This window comes from Sphaerodactylus townsendi, linkage group LG10, assembly GCF_021028975.2.
Source record: "Sphaerodactylus townsendi isolate TG3544 linkage group LG10, MPM_Stown_v2.3, whole genome shotgun sequence".
NCBI lineage: Eukaryota > Metazoa > Chordata > Lepidosauria > Squamata > Sphaerodactylidae > Sphaerodactylus > Sphaerodactylus townsendi.
Window position 1 is genome coordinate 3,321,695 of NC_059434.1, and position 14,445 is coordinate 3,336,139.

Below are 14,445 nucleotides of genomic sequence, written 5' to 3' on the forward strand. Positions count from 1 at the left end.
GTACATATAGTGCTTCCTGGTGGGGTTTTAGGCTGTATGGCCGTGTTCTGGTAGCCTTTTCTCCTGATGTTTTGCCTGCATCTATGGCTGGCATCTTCAGAGGATCATCTTCAGATCCTCTGAAGATGCCAGCCACAGATGCAGGTGAAATGTCAGGAGAAAAGGCTACTAAAAAATAAATAAATGAGCATCTGAAGCCTAATTGGCAGGTTACGTTCCACATATCCAAGCCGTGCAGTATCATTGGCCAAATGCTTGTTATCACACAGTCCAATGGGAATTCTCATTTGGTCCTCACTGCATGCCACTCTACAGCCAGTTATTTAAATAAAGGGTGAACAAACCAGTCAGTTATTTAGACACTGCATTTTTTTTCAAAAGTCTTACAGTTTGTGTTTGACAATGTCCATGTTATCAAAGTGATTTTCCGCATGCCCATCTTTGTGCAACATCGTGGGAGTCTCAGCTCACAAGTGATCACAGCTCTTAAAAACAGTACCCTTTCCAGCCAAAGATGTTCAGCAAAAAGTTCACATCCCTTTACCTGGAACACTCCGTTCTCATACCATGAATCACAGCCCAGTCTTCCCAGTTACTCTGGGATGTCTGCTTTGCAGTGTTGTAAGTACCAAGAAATAATTTGTTTGAGTCAAATATATGTTAGTACATCATAACATTCCACAATCTGTTTTCAACAGCTCAGACAAGGGGATGGATAAAGCATATCACATCCCTGACATGCCTGCCTGCTTGTTTTTGCTCCTATACTTTGTAGGCATATTATTTACTTAGTTACAAAATTAACACCATCATTCTGCTCTTGATGGAGCCATCAAACCAGCTAACAGGTTAAAAATATACATAATAAAAACACACATGAAAAACCATACAAAACCTCATCATTAAAACACTTAGAACCAAAGCTAAAATGCATACACAGAACAGTTGCCACACGGGGCAAGAAGAAGGGATCCCTGAAGAAACACCAGACAAAACAAAATGCCTTTACCGACTGGCAAAAGCCAGTAACAGAAGGGGACAGGCAAGTCTTCTGGGAGAGTGGGAATTTCAGCTTCTTGGCTCATGATGTAGTGCATGAAACATTCATCCACCACTCTGAGATCTAGAGCAGGGGTGGCCAATCTATGGTGCTCCGGATGTTCTTGGCCAATTGGCCATGCTGGCAGGGGCTGATGGGAATTGTAGTCCATGAACATCCGGAGCACCATAGGCTGGCCACCCCTATTCTAGAGACTTTGGGGACAAGACTGAACCAGGATAAACTAGAAATCTGGCAATTCTTGTGGAAAACATTTTGAAAGTCATCCTAAAAGTCTTTTAAAAAAATCACAACTGAAGTGGGATAGCAATTTATCTGGGAGAGGTTCCAGAAAATTAGGAGCACTGCCTGGGAAGGAGGGGTGGGGGGTGTTTATAGGATATGTTTTGGGATATGTTTTTAAAGGAACTGCAAAAGATACTGAAAACATATATGAATAGAGAAATAATGGCAGGATTTAAATGTAAACAGAGGATTGGACTAAAGTAGTTTTACAAGAAGGACCAATATCTGCTGAAAAATTGCAGATATTAACCATAAGCATGAAACTAGATGTGTAAAATAAATAAAATTTTCTATAGCTTTGATTCAATCAGGCTTCTATTTTGATCAGACCTGTTCTGACCACCAGGGAAATCTAGTCGATTGCCTGGGTTCCTGGATTTTGACAAGCACCATAAAGGTTAGAGAAACCTCCTTTCCCCCATGAGCTCGCTTCCTGCCTTCCACCTGCCTTTCCCTTCCCTCCCCCTCCCCCTCCCCCAGCCCTGCCCAAGCACCAGCTGCCTCTGATGCCACAGCTGTGATGCCACCACTCAATAGCTTGGCAGTGGAAATGGGGTGGGTGGGGCTGGAAATTGCCTAGATGGCTGCCACCTGTAGCTGCTGTCTGCTTCTGGCGCCAGTGAGGGGATGTGCTTTCTATCTGCAATGCTTCCATTTTGAAAACATTCATTAGATTCCTCCCTTCATTTGACAGATGCCTACTGTGATGTTCATGAAAAGGTTTGTGTATTTGTATCCCACTTCTCTCTCCAGAAGCAGTTTACTTCATTCTCCTCTCCTCTGTTCTATGCTCACAACAGCCCTGTGAAGTAGGTGAGGCCGAGAGTGTGTGTCTGGCCCCAGCAAGCTTTCCTGGCAGAACAGCCATTCAGACCTGGGTCTCCGTAGTCCAACATTCTATAACACCACACTGGATGCACCTCCTCCGCCAGACCTTTCAGTGGCTTCAACAAAGGCCTTCAGTGTGCTTTAGAATTAAGAAGTAAGATAATGGGGCTGAAGTGTGGGCGTCAGGCTGTGGCCTAGGTGTGCCTTTGAGACAGCAGAAAAACAGGCAGTCGGAACTGACCCAGGAGTGATTGTGCCATCCCTGCCATTATCCATTGAGTTTCATGTTGATTACTTCCATTCATTAATTAATGGGAAAGGATGACATTTGGATTTTTCAACCTCAGTATCAAAATATTTTGGCGCAGCCTTAGAATTGCTCAGCACTAACGATATACAGAGTTGTTTGGAGTTGTTTGGAGAGATGTTCAGTGGTGGGATTCAAATAATTTAACAACCAGTTCCGGTGGAGGGATTCAAATAATTCAAATAATTTAACAACTTGGGTGCTGTGTGGTTTCCGGGCTGTCTGGCCGTGTTCTAGCAGCATTCTCTCCTGACATTTCGCCTGCCAGCCACAGATGCAGGCCAGCCACAGATGCAGGCGAAACGTCAGGAAAGAATGCTGCTAGAACACGGCCAGACAGCCCGGAAACCACACAGCACCCCAGTGATTCCGGCCGTGAAAGCCTTCGACAATAAATTTAACAACTGGTTGTTTACAAGCACTATTTTAACAACCGGTTCTGCCGAAGTGGTGTGAACCGGCTGAATCCGGCCACTGGAGATGTTTCAAGAATCTTTTTCAGTCCTACTACTTTGGCTGAATAAGCTGCAGATGAGAAAGCCTGAAGCCATTCACTAAAGGTCATTTAAAAACTTAGCCAATGATCTCTCCGCTGCTTGGTGAGTGCCGATTCCCCACTTCCCGGATTGATGTCCATTTTGGGTTCAGAAGGAACCATTTCTGCGGGAGGCAGGCTCTCGAATCTGCCTTTTACAAGAAACGGATGTCCTTAAACAAAGCCATGAGCCCCTGCTGCCTCCAGTTGATATTCCTGCCTGATTTATGGAGCTATAAAGCAGAAGACAGAAGCAGATCATGGCTCTTCTCTTCCATGCTGCTGTGAGTGTGAACCACACCTTCAGGAGTCTGGTTTAGAAAATAAAGCACCCTGCAAAAGGAAACAGTGAATGGGCTTGTGATCTGAAGGCCCCCCCTGGGCCCCAGGTACAATCTTCCCCTGCCTCCAGAGTAGTCACAGTTAACAGAAGCACCATCAACTGCAAGGCATTGTGGAGGTGGGAGGGGGGGGGCAAGTGAGGGGGGGAGATTGGGGGGGTATTTCTGAAAGGAGGAGGCAAGAATAACAGGAATGTTCAGATTCTGAATAAATTCAACATTAAATTGTATACAGTATTGTATATCATATATGATATTGTATATAGTTATATAATATATTTTATCATCCTCTGCATGATTTGAATCCTGCCTCCTTTCAAGGAATTCCGGGCTGCAGGTCCTCATTCCCCCCCAGTTCCATTTCATCCTCATAGCAATAAGGGACTGATCCCATTTGAGCCCGAATCTTCCCATCATACACTTCAGTCCCTGTACCTTTGCGCTAGCCCTTGTTTTAACTTTCCAAGGAACAGAACCTACAGAGTCACATAGTTTGTTTCAACATTTCTTTACAACCTGCATGTTCCTTGCAAAGTGGTGGCAGCTGAAGGGCTGTTGGGCACCAAAACATTGGACTTACAAACCCCGGATGGAAAAGATCAAAGGCGCAGAAAAGGCTCTGGACACTGGGAAGATCGGAAGAGCTCACTGGAATGAACTTGATTACTGGGCCTTAGCACCCAAATTGAACAGGTTAAGTGCTCTAAGTACCTCGGCCTTTCATTCTCCTATAACCTTTCATGGGCAACCCATAGGAAAGCCGCTCTCCTTGCTACATCTAACAGTATGTCAGCATTACTACGTTTCTTCTACAGCTGTGGCCATTCCTTTATCCCTCCTGCCCTCAAATTTTTCAATGCCAAAGTCTCCTCGAGATTGCTTTACGGAGTCCCAATTTGGATTCAAGCTATTAACCACTCGAATTCCCTTCAATCCAATTTTTATCATCAGATAACTAGACGTTGAGTGCCCTATGCAGCCCTTTGTCTGGAGTTAGGTCAAAACTCCTTGGAATCAGCCGCTTGGCTGAGGGCTTTTAGATTCTGGCTGCGAATCCATTTTCTCTCGGACTGTAATTCCCTGGTCCACCGTCTGCTCTCTGACACCCATTCCAACCCCTGGTTTTCCATAATCGAAGAAAAAAGGGCTTCTATTGGACTGTCAGTGGATTCACTTTGCCCTTTGTCCTATTCAGAAGCCTATAGGAAATTAAAAGGTCAACTATTGGATAGAGAGTTCTCTACCCTAATCACTGCAGCCAAGAAAACATTCTCCCCCATGTATTTTTCTCTCCCATTTGAACAGGGCAACTTGGCACACTACCTGTATTGCTTAATAAACCCTGCTCAAAGGAAAGCCATAATGCTCACCAGGTTTAATGTTATGCCTTCTGCCTTGTTACATGGCAGATTTAACAAGCAAGAAAAGGCTGAAAGATTGTGCCTGTGTAATGATGGCTCAGTTGAATCTCTGGCCCACCAATTACTACCCTATGTATTCCAAGTATGTGAATCTTACTCCTTTACATTTACCCGATCTCCCGATTTATTTAGATTACACTACTTGCTGGACAATCCTGATCCTTCTCTCTGTATGATAGTGGCAGACTTTCTCCTGGAAATTACTAAATGCCAGTAGATTTCCCTCCACTTAACATTTATTTTCTGTACTGTATATGTTTTTTAATCAGTTTTTTTTTACTATTGTTGTACTGTTGTCTATGCCAATAAAGGCTTGCTTGCTTGCTTGATTACTGGGCCTTTGATTTGAACTCTGCTCAGAAATGCTGTGTCTGTGATTGTAGGCCTGTTCATACGTGTGTGTGTGTGTGCGCGCGCGCGTGTGTGTCTGCAGGGTAAGAAAAATCCTCCATTGAAGAAGAGAGTTCAGACACTAGCAAAGACATTCAGGAAATGAGAGTCAGCCTGCTCTATTATTTCCAAGCTGTGGGAGCAGGTAATACATGCGGAGGTCTCTCGTATTGGGCTCATGGGTTTCTTGGCCACCTGCACCCTTGGTTGTTCAGCCCCATGGCTTTTTCTTGGGGGGGGGGGGCACAAAGCAACCCAAAGCTACCACAGGTTCACAAACTGCAGTGCCTTCTGGCCCACTCTGCCCACCATCCAGACTCAGCCCAAGGAAACAGCTCAACTAGAACCAGTGATGACTGGCTCCCCCACCCTTTTCTTCCACATTTCCATCAGGACTTGGGGACCCTCACACCTGCTGCATGTGGGGAGTCCAAAGCAGCAGGTGTCAGTAAGAGCGCAGAGATGCTCCCTGCCTTTGCAAGCAAGCAGGCGCCAGTTGGGTTTGTTTAGAAGTCACTCCAGAATCCACAAAGATAGCAGAAGGACATCCCGTATTGTCAAAGGTTTTCATGGCCCGAACTCCAGGGGATGTGGCTGGGGTCCTGTAGTTTTTGCCCCTGTTTCACCCACATCTTTGGCTGGCAATTCAGAGGAACACCACATCACCACGGAGAGCACATCTTACCATGGGAAGTGGTTAAGAGCAGGGGACTGATCTGGTGAACGGGACTTGATTCCCCACTCCTCTACATGAGTGTAATGCACTCTCGTAGGGTGTAATGCAGGCGACAGGAGGATGTAAGAGTGAAGCCTGCTTGATTTGTGTTGATTTCAATGAACACACAAAAAGCTGTTTTACACTGGATCAGATCCCTGGTTAAGAGTGGCGGATGCTAATCTGGACAATGGGTTTGATGCCCCATCACTCCTCTATAGGAGTGAACTCCTCTATAGGAGTGAACTTATCAGGTGAACTGGGTTCGCTTCTCTGCTCCTCCACATGAAGCCTGCTGGGCGACCTTGGGCCAGTCACAGTTCTCTCAGAATTCTCTCAGCCCCACCTGCCTTACAAGGTGTCTGTTGTGGGAAAAGGAGTTTGTAAGCCACTTTAGGTCTCCTTATAACAGAGGAAAGGGGGGGTATAAAAACCAACTGTTCTTCCACTTCTTGAGGCAGACTGGAACTTATTGGCTAAACTTTATCTTCTCCGCAGCTCCTGGGCGTGCAGACCCAACATTACCCAAGAAGTTCAGCACGGGCAGCTCCTCTTGCCAGGGATCCTGCAATAAAACTCCAAAAGTGGCACCGGTTTCCTCCCTTCCCCTACCGTGGAGGCCCCGTGGGGCCGCTGGTGTTGAGAACAAAAAAGGGATCATGCCGAAGAAGTCGCTGCCAGGCTCCTGGTTTCCAGTGGCCAGCCAATCAGAGGCCTCTGAGGAACCCCAACACGGGTAGAGGGATGTTGCCCCTGAACACGGAGGCTCAGTTTAGTTGCCCTCCATGCTGAAAGATCTCTCCTCCCGGTATCCTTAAAAACCCCCTCCTCAGCTAAACTAGCGGCAGTCGCCAACTTCTGGCTTTTGTCTGCCCGTGGAGGTGCTTGCCAGAGAGAAGGCCTCCTCTCCCTCTCTGCAGCCCCCCGCCCCCCCCAGGAGGCCATTGGCTGAGTGCGGAGCCCGGCAGCTGGCCCACCACCTCTCCTTGGCCGGCGCGCCCTGTCGGGGCTGCGTGGCGCCGGCGCCCCCGGGGGCCATGGCCGCGGCTCTCCTCTGGCCCTCGGGGCCGTTCCGGCCGCCACAAAGGTGCCCAGGCGAGCGGGCTTGGCTGGTGGGGCCCGGAGGCCGAGAGCCGGGAGAAAAGAGCCGCCCTTGAAAGCGCCGCCGACGGCCCCGCGGCTCTTTTGTGCCGGAGCGCCCATTCAGCCGGCGCGCTGGGCCGTGTGATTCCCCACGCCTTGGGCCGGCTGCGTCATTAATCGCTCTTGAGCCCCCCCCCCGCCCCCCCGGCAAGCCCAGAGCCCGTCCAACAGCCAGGCCGGGGCTGGCCCAGAGGAGGGGGCTTCTGCAGCTCCTCTCCGGCGCAGGCTTCAGTTTAGCCCATCTGGTCCGCTGGTCCGCTGGCCCCGAGAGAGAGAGAGAGAGAGAGAGAGAGACCACGGGCTCGACCACGGGGTCCTGTTTAAAGGGCTCGAGGAGGGGCTCCTCTCGAGTAGGGGCCGCGCTAGAGGGGCGGCCAGAGCCGGAAAACAGACCGGTGGGGTGGCGTGGAAGGCACTTCCCGCCCCAACCCTGCCAGACAGAAGAACGTGGGAACGGGCAGCTTGCTGGTCTCCAGCGGGCGGCCCTGCGGGGAGGGGGGAAGGCGCCCGACAAGCGGGGCTTGTGATCCCTTCTCTCCCCCCCCCCCCCCGACGCAGGGGCCCCGGGGCTGCTGGGGGCGGGGGAGGGAGCCGCCGGGCTGGAGCCGCGCCGGGGTAGCCCAGGAGCCCTGAGCCGCCGGGGAGGGAATGGCTGCGCCACAAAGCCGCGAGGAGGAGGGCTCGAGGGCGGGCGCCTGGTAGCCGGGCCCCCAGGCGTGGGTGCCCAGGCAGGCAGGGAAGCCGGCGGGCCCGCTGGAGCCCTGGGAAGGGGGCCACAGGCCGAAGGACAGGGCCCCGCAGAGCGCCCCAGAGAGCAGGGCCGCGTCACGCTGCGGCGCAACGGGTTTGGCGACGCCGTCTCGAACTGGCGCCTCGCTGGGAGGGAGCGGCGGCTCCAGCCATTCCGGCCCCAGGCAGCGAACGGTCCGCCGGAGGATTGCGAGGGAGGGCCGCTTGCTGGAGCTCCCGGCCAGGCCGGCGGCCTCTCGGGACTTGGGGCTCATTGGGTGGCGGCAAGTCCTCGGCCTGCTTGAAACTGAATCCCTTTCCTGTCGCCCGTGTTTTCGGGTGGGGAGGGGTGCGGGGCTTGAGCCGGGTGGAAGTGGGCCGTCTTGGGAGGTTCTCTGCGCCTGAGCCGGGCCGGACAGAACCCCCCCTCCTCCCAAATCGCCCCCAGCCCAGCCCAGCCCAGCCCAGCCCGAGCTTGGGGGGTGTTCCGTCGCCCTCAAGCTTACTTCCAAACCGAGCCGTCTCTCTCCGCAGCAGAAGAACGGGTGGCTCTCGAGCCAAAGAAAGGCCCCGGGATGCTTTTAACGGCCCGACCCCCAACCCAGCCCGTAAGCAGCAATTTAGCGGAACTTACTCGTGAGTAAAACTTTTCGGATTTCAGCGGCAGTCCAATGCAAGGCGCCCAAAACCAGGCTGCGCGGCCCTGCGGTCCGGTTGCGCTCTTCTCCCCTTTTAGCACCTCGGTGGGCGCAACACCGCCCCGCTCCCTAAAACACTGGATTTGTGGAGAATCTCCAATGAGCTGAGTAGGAATCGCCTCCAAGGAAATACCCCCCTCAGGGAGGCGACTGCCCCGCCAGCCACAATTGCCTCTGGTTTAGCTGAATGTCGTCGGGTGAAGCCTCCCCCATCGCAGACGGCCTTTTGCCGACGGCAGCTTCGCCACGAGCCCCGCGGGGTCAGCTGCTTGGGAAGGAAAAGGGGGCAGACAGAGGGGTGGCCCTTGGAAAAGCAGGAGTCCCGTTAATCGCTGCCCTTTTCTAATTGTATCCCTCCCCCAATCTGCTCCCCTTTACCTTCACCCATCCAGTTTTAAGGAGGGCCCGCATTTGACACCATTTCTTGCAACGCCTGACTTTTGCGAGTGATCCTCAATGCAGTTAAGCCAGCAAACAGATCAGCTGCTCTCTTGCAGTTGTGGGGGAGATCCTGGGCACTTGGGGGGGGGGGGAGGGAGATGTTGGTGCTGGATTTGGAAAGCAAAGCTCCAGTCCCCTTTTCCTTCCCACGCAGCCAGACTTAGCACTTGGAACTGGGTGAGATAAACAGGAGACGCGCTGGGACGAGGCCTCCTCTGGGAATAAACTTTCTGCAAGCCCAGGAAGGAGCACAGACAGGCCAAGAAAGGGCTCCTTCGCGATTCTTGGGGGTGGGGGTGGGCGTCCCGAAGCAGAGACCCCAGGCGCTTCCGACCCACCCTCAGAAGCAGCCTATCAAGCCAGATCACACACATGATGTCAAAGTCATTTAAAATTAATTTATTTATCAAATATAGCTATTAATATAAACGATAATAAACTTTCGGCTGTACAGTATATTACACAGGAGGCCGCGCCGCTTCCTCGGGGTGGGGCGAGGAAGAGGAGGCAGGAATGCGCGGGCAGGACCCGTCAGGACGGGGCACCTGCTGGGCCAGGGGGGGAGGGCTGGGGTCCCGGCTTCCTGCCGTGGAGGGCGGGGGGCGGGGGGCGCTCTAGGAGAGGTGGTACATGCTGTAGCCCACGTGGGCGGCGTAGAGTCCGACGGGGGCGACGGGCAGGCCGGCGCGCGGGAAGGGCCCCGACGAGGCGTACAGGGAGGCTCCGGCGGCGACGGGGGCGGCCAGCGGGAAGGAGAGGCCGAAGGCGGCGGCGGCGGGCGGCAGGAGGGGCTTGGCGGCCAGCTTGAGCTTCTCCAGCTCGGCCTCCTGCAGGCGCTTGGCCTTGGCGCGCCGGTTCTGGAACCAGATCTTGACCTGCGTCTCGGTCAGGCTGAGCGAGGACGAGAACTCGGCGCGCTCGGCGATGCTCAGGTACTGCTTCTGCCGGAACTTCCTCTCCAGGGCCAGCAGCTGCGCCGTCGTGAAGGGCGTCCGGGGCTTGCGGTTCGTCTTGTGCTTGCGCAGCGTGCAGGCCGGCGGGCTGGCCGCGGCGCCTCCTGCGGGGGAAAAGCAGAAAGCCGGGAGGACGTTAAGGCGCCGCCAGAAACCCCCCTCCAGTCGCCGTCCGCCGGGGCTCCCCTGGGCTGGGTCTCGCGGCTCCAGGCCCAGTTGGGAATGGGAGGTTTTAGGGTCCCGTCTTTCAGGAGGCGAGTGCCGCGCGTGGTCAGCCGCCTGGGGCCGCCGAGCGGACGGAAGGGCGGCATAGAAAGGGATTCCAACAAATGTTATTCTTATTTTTAAAAAGCGTTGCGGGGAGGGGCTGCCGAGGAGTCCAGGACGCCGGGCCATTCGGTGGGCACTTTAGCCAAGGCGCAACCCCCCCCCCCCACGCTGTCTCTTTGGTTTGGCTTTCAGGACTGGACAGGCGCGCCCTCCCCTCCTGCCCTAAACCGCTTGACCCGGCGATGGGCTCCGCTCGGCAAATCCGCTGAGAAGCGGGCTGTCCCAGGCCCTCCTCGCCTGCCGTTTCGATCCGCACGGGGGGAGGGGGCTGGTCGTTTGGACGCCCCCCACCTTCCCTGGGCAGCTTTGGGGGCTGACAGTTTGGTCCCAGCAGGCGCGTGGTGAGGCTGGGCGGCCTTGGGGCCGGATCCGCGGAAGAGCGACTGAACCGCGCTAATTCCCCCCCCCCCGCGCCCCCGTAGGCCAGCCTGGCGCCTCGGGGAATCCTGGCATTTTGGACGAACTCCGGTGCAAATCTGCATTTCTTGGGGCCCCCCTTTTGCCCCCGGATCCCGGGAGCCGCTCGGCCGCTGCGTTCAAAAACCAGCTGAACACAATCGATGGGATTTAGACGTTTTCAGACCCACCCGCGGGGTTCTGAATTAGGATCCTAAACGCTTCAGGCAACTGGGAAGATGCGACCCTACTAACTAGGCGCTGCTTGGACTGGGGAGTCGCCATTACAGTTCTGTAGGGACCTCTTACAGGGAAACCCGCCAGCGCTCCAGCCGCGCGCGGCCCTAAAACCGGGGCTCTGACCTGGAAGGACGAGGGGGGGGGGGTGCCAGCTGAACCCCACCAGGCTTCCCTTTGGGCCGGATGGCCTGGTCCCTTCAATATAACCGAGAACGAGCATTTGCGTTCCTGGAGGGGAGGGGGGGGTACTGGGGCCTCGGAGGACGGGCCTGGTCAGGGGGAAGCCGAGGCCTCCCAGCGCCCGCGGAAGGGAAGGGAAGGGAAGGGAGGGGCCGCGGCCTCAAACCCCCGGAGGAGCCGCCGGGCGGGCGCGTTTGCGACCTAAGGATGTGACCAGGACGCTGTCCGGCAAGTCAAAGCAACCAGGCAAGTCCAGCCTTTGCCTTGATGCCTCGTCGGGCCTTACGACTTGTCAGCTCGGTAGCCACCCCCCCCCCCGGCCTGGGCTCCAGGTTAGGACATGGATTTTTTTTGGGGGGGGGGTGGTCATTCAAGTGCATTTGACGCCTCCGCCCTTTGTAAACGTTGACTTTCGACCTTGGAGGGGGAGGCATGCAGAAGGATGGCTGGGCATAAATTTGCTAGGCTTGCTCGGAGGCCGTGCGGGTCGGCTTCAGAGCTTCACGCACCCCTCCCCCCAACTCCACGGAGAGAGGGGGACGCCGGATTTATGGGTGCCGGAGTGGGAAAGTCGGGGGGGGGGGGCGAGGGCGTGTCAATTAGCAGGCAGGGTAAACAACGCAGAAGAAACTTGACTGAACCCAAAGCGGGGGGGGTCAAAAGCCAAATCCTGCCAGTCAAGTCCGGTGTCCGGCACTCCTGGGACCCGGAGCCTCTGCTGTTCATTGCGCCCTCCGCATTAACAGGCCGCCGGCCTGGCTCGGGCGACTCGCTTGGCAAAGCGACGCTCCCTGCCCTGCCCCTCCCCCGGCTGAACAGCGCAGAGGCGCTTTGAGGTCGCCGCGGGCAAATGCCAGGCCGGGCGGGTTCCCCGGCGACAGCAGCGGCCCTCCGAGCGCGGCCCAGCCAGGAGCCCTGAGCGGCAGCAAAAGAAGACTCCACGCGGGGTGGGGTGGGGGGTGGGAATCGAGCCGGAGCCGGGCGGAGGGATGCGCACTCCTCTCCGCAGGCCCCGCGGGACCAGCCCCGGCCCTTCGCAGGGGCATCTCCCGACGGGCGGACGGGCTTCGGTTAAAAACTCCCCAGGGAAGGAGGCGGAGGAGGGGCGGGAGGGGGCTTTGGGGCCTTCCCACGCCCTTTGCAAACTCAATCGATCTTGGGTGGCGATCGGAGAATATGGCTGGCTGTGGCGCCCCTTCCCCGCCCGAGGACTTCGAAGAGGCGCCGCCGCTCTTAGGCGCAACAGGGTCCAAAAACAAGAGACCACCCAACACTCCCCGTCCGGATAAAATGCCACAGGCGCCGACGGCGAGGGTGTGGAGCGGCACCTGCCCCTGCCCGGCACCCAGCGGAGAAGCCTTTTTCTGTCACAGGTCTCCTGGGGACCCCCTCCCCCCCCAGGCATTTTCTCAGGGGGCGCTGGACACTTGAGGAGCTCCACAAGAGAGCAAATGCCCCCCGCCCACCTTAAGCTGGAAGGAGCGACCCCCAGAATCGGCCCCCTCGCCCGTCACCAGCGGGAAACTCTGCTGCAGACAGTTGCGCGCTGACTTCCATCCGAAGAGGGCCCTCATGTCAGGCCGGGGGCGCGGGGGCTGTCGGGAATATTTCTTTCCTGGGGGTCAAACTAGGCCGCGAGTTCCCCAGAAGACGACCCACGACCCACTTCTGCGGGGCGCCTCAACGCGTGGCAAGGGAACGCGCCCCTCCGGCAGCTCCAGCCGCGCGAAAGGGGCTCCGTGTCGTTCCAGGCGCATCAAGGGCGCCCAGGAGCACCCACGGATTCGGGGCTCGACGGTCCGGCTGCGTCTTGGCGGCTTCGGTTTCGCTTCGGTTTCCAGCTCTCAAGGGTTTGGAAACCGAGCCGGCAGCTTTCTGCAGGCTTCGAGGCCTCTCGCTTCCGACCTCCCCCCTGGCGGGAACGATCCTGCAACCCCTGGAGGAATGACCCCCAACGCGGCTCCAGCCAGGCCCCCTCCAGGCGATGCGCGGGCCGGTGCGGGCGAGCAGGGGGGTTGGCGGCCGGACTGGAGGGTCCACAGGGCAGGGACAGGCCCTCCCCGCGGGGCAGAGCGAACCTCCACGCCCGGGAAAGGCCTCGCCCTGTCAGAGCCTCGTCTGGCCCGCAACAGCCCGGATCCACAACCCGGCGAAGCAAGAGAGCGGCAGCCGAAGGCCCTGCGCCGCCCGCCCGCCCGCTTCTCCCTGCAGCCCACCTGCCTCCAGCTCCGGATCGAACAGGACATGGAGCTTCCCGGCCGCCAATCGTCCCATGAGGCTCACTCGTTTCACTTCGGGGTCGGAGTGGAAGTCAGAAGGCCCGCTGGAGAAGGGGGGGGGGCGGCGAGGGTCTCCCTGCCAGTCTGGCCGCGCTCCCGGCAATTCGTGAGTCACAACCCCGCTTTCCCACCCTTTGCTGCAAGAAGCCCCCCCCCCCAGGGAGTTGTGGAGCAGGACCGGCTGCACGTTCCCGACACCCGGAGGGGGGCCACTTACTTGGGGGAGGCGGCGAGAAGCGGGGGTTCTGCATCCAGGGCGTCCGGTCGGCCTTCTCCGGGCTCTCGGCTTTGACCAGCGCCTCTTCGGGGAGCTTGACCAGTCCCCCGACGGCGAAGTGGCTGGCCAGGGCCCGCGGGGAGGCCGGCCTCTCGGGCGCGGGGGCGGCGGAGGAGCCCCCCAGGCGGGGGCTGAGGGTCCCCGGGGGGCCAGAGCGGCCGGCCGGGTCGGTGGCGCAGGCCAGGCCGTCGTCGCGCTTCCTGTGGTCGGCCATGAGCGCCTCCACGCTGAAGGGCAGCAGGGCCGGCGCCGCCTTGGCCTTCTCGGCGCCGCCCTCCTCGGCGCCCATGGGCCCCCCCGCCGCCGCCGCCGCCGGGCCCGAGTTGCCGAAGGGCGGCGCGGGGGCCTCCTGGCCGCGGCCGCCGCTCTGCACAGAAGTCATATCCAGCGCCGGGGCCATGCAGCAGCAGCAGCAGCAGCGCCCACCCTGCCGGCCCTCGGGCAGCCTCCGCGCCGGGTCATGGGGCTGGGCTCGCCGAAGCCGGGGGAGGGGGCGGTCGCGCTCCCGACGCCACTTCTGCCGCCGCCGCCGCCGCCGCCGCCGACCCCTCCCTCCCGCGCGCAGCCGGCCTTGGCGGACCTTTGCGAGGCCGACTCCGGCTCCACGGGTCTAATAAAGCCCGGCCCGCTTCGGCGCCGGCCAATCCCGGCGCCGAGGGGTGTTCCTCTGGCCTCCCATTGGCGGCTGCGCGCGGGAGAGGCCGGGGTCCCGCCCGGGGGTGGGGCGGGGTGGGGCGGGGGACGCGCGGCGGCAGGGCAGCCAGGCCAGGCCGGGGGCAGAGCGCGCTCCAGAGGCGGCTCGGCGGCGCGCCTGGCCGCCTGCCCCTTCTCTTGCGCCAGGGCCAGGCCTTCGCCTTCGAGGCACGTCGGAGGTTGGGGGTCCTGGTGCTTTTGCCC

At 57.8% G+C, this 14,445-nt stretch overlaps 1 protein-coding gene across 1 annotated transcript; it reads right to left on the reverse strand.

Annotated features, from left to right (window-relative positions):
- Positions 1 to 9,271: 9,271 nt before the first annotated feature.
- MSX1 (msh homeobox 1) lies at positions 9,272 to 14,134 on the reverse strand. The gene is made up of 2 exons (XM_048510029.1): positions 13,489 to 14,134; positions 9,272 to 9,950 (listed from the first exon to the last, which is right to left on the reverse strand). Exons 1-2 carry the CDS (start codon positions 13,946 to 13,948, stop codon positions 9,508 to 9,510), a joined length of 903 nt encoding a protein of 300 aa, XP_048365986.1. The 5' UTR covers positions 13,949 to 14,134; the 3' UTR covers positions 9,272 to 9,507.
- Between the last annotated feature and the right edge of the window lie 311 nt (positions 14,135 to 14,445).

What these genes read in the sequence shown, in the direction of transcription:
- MSX1 (XM_048510029.1), bottom strand. Translation starts at nt 13,948, where the DNA reads ATGGCCCCGGCGCTGGATATGACTTCTGTGCAGAGCGGCGGCCGCGGC. An exon ending in CTTCTCGCCGCCTCCCCCAA is followed by an intron (nt 9,951 to 13,488) that starts GTAAGTGGCCCC and finishes TTTCCCCCGCAG; the next exon opens with GAGGCGCCGCGGCCAGCCCG.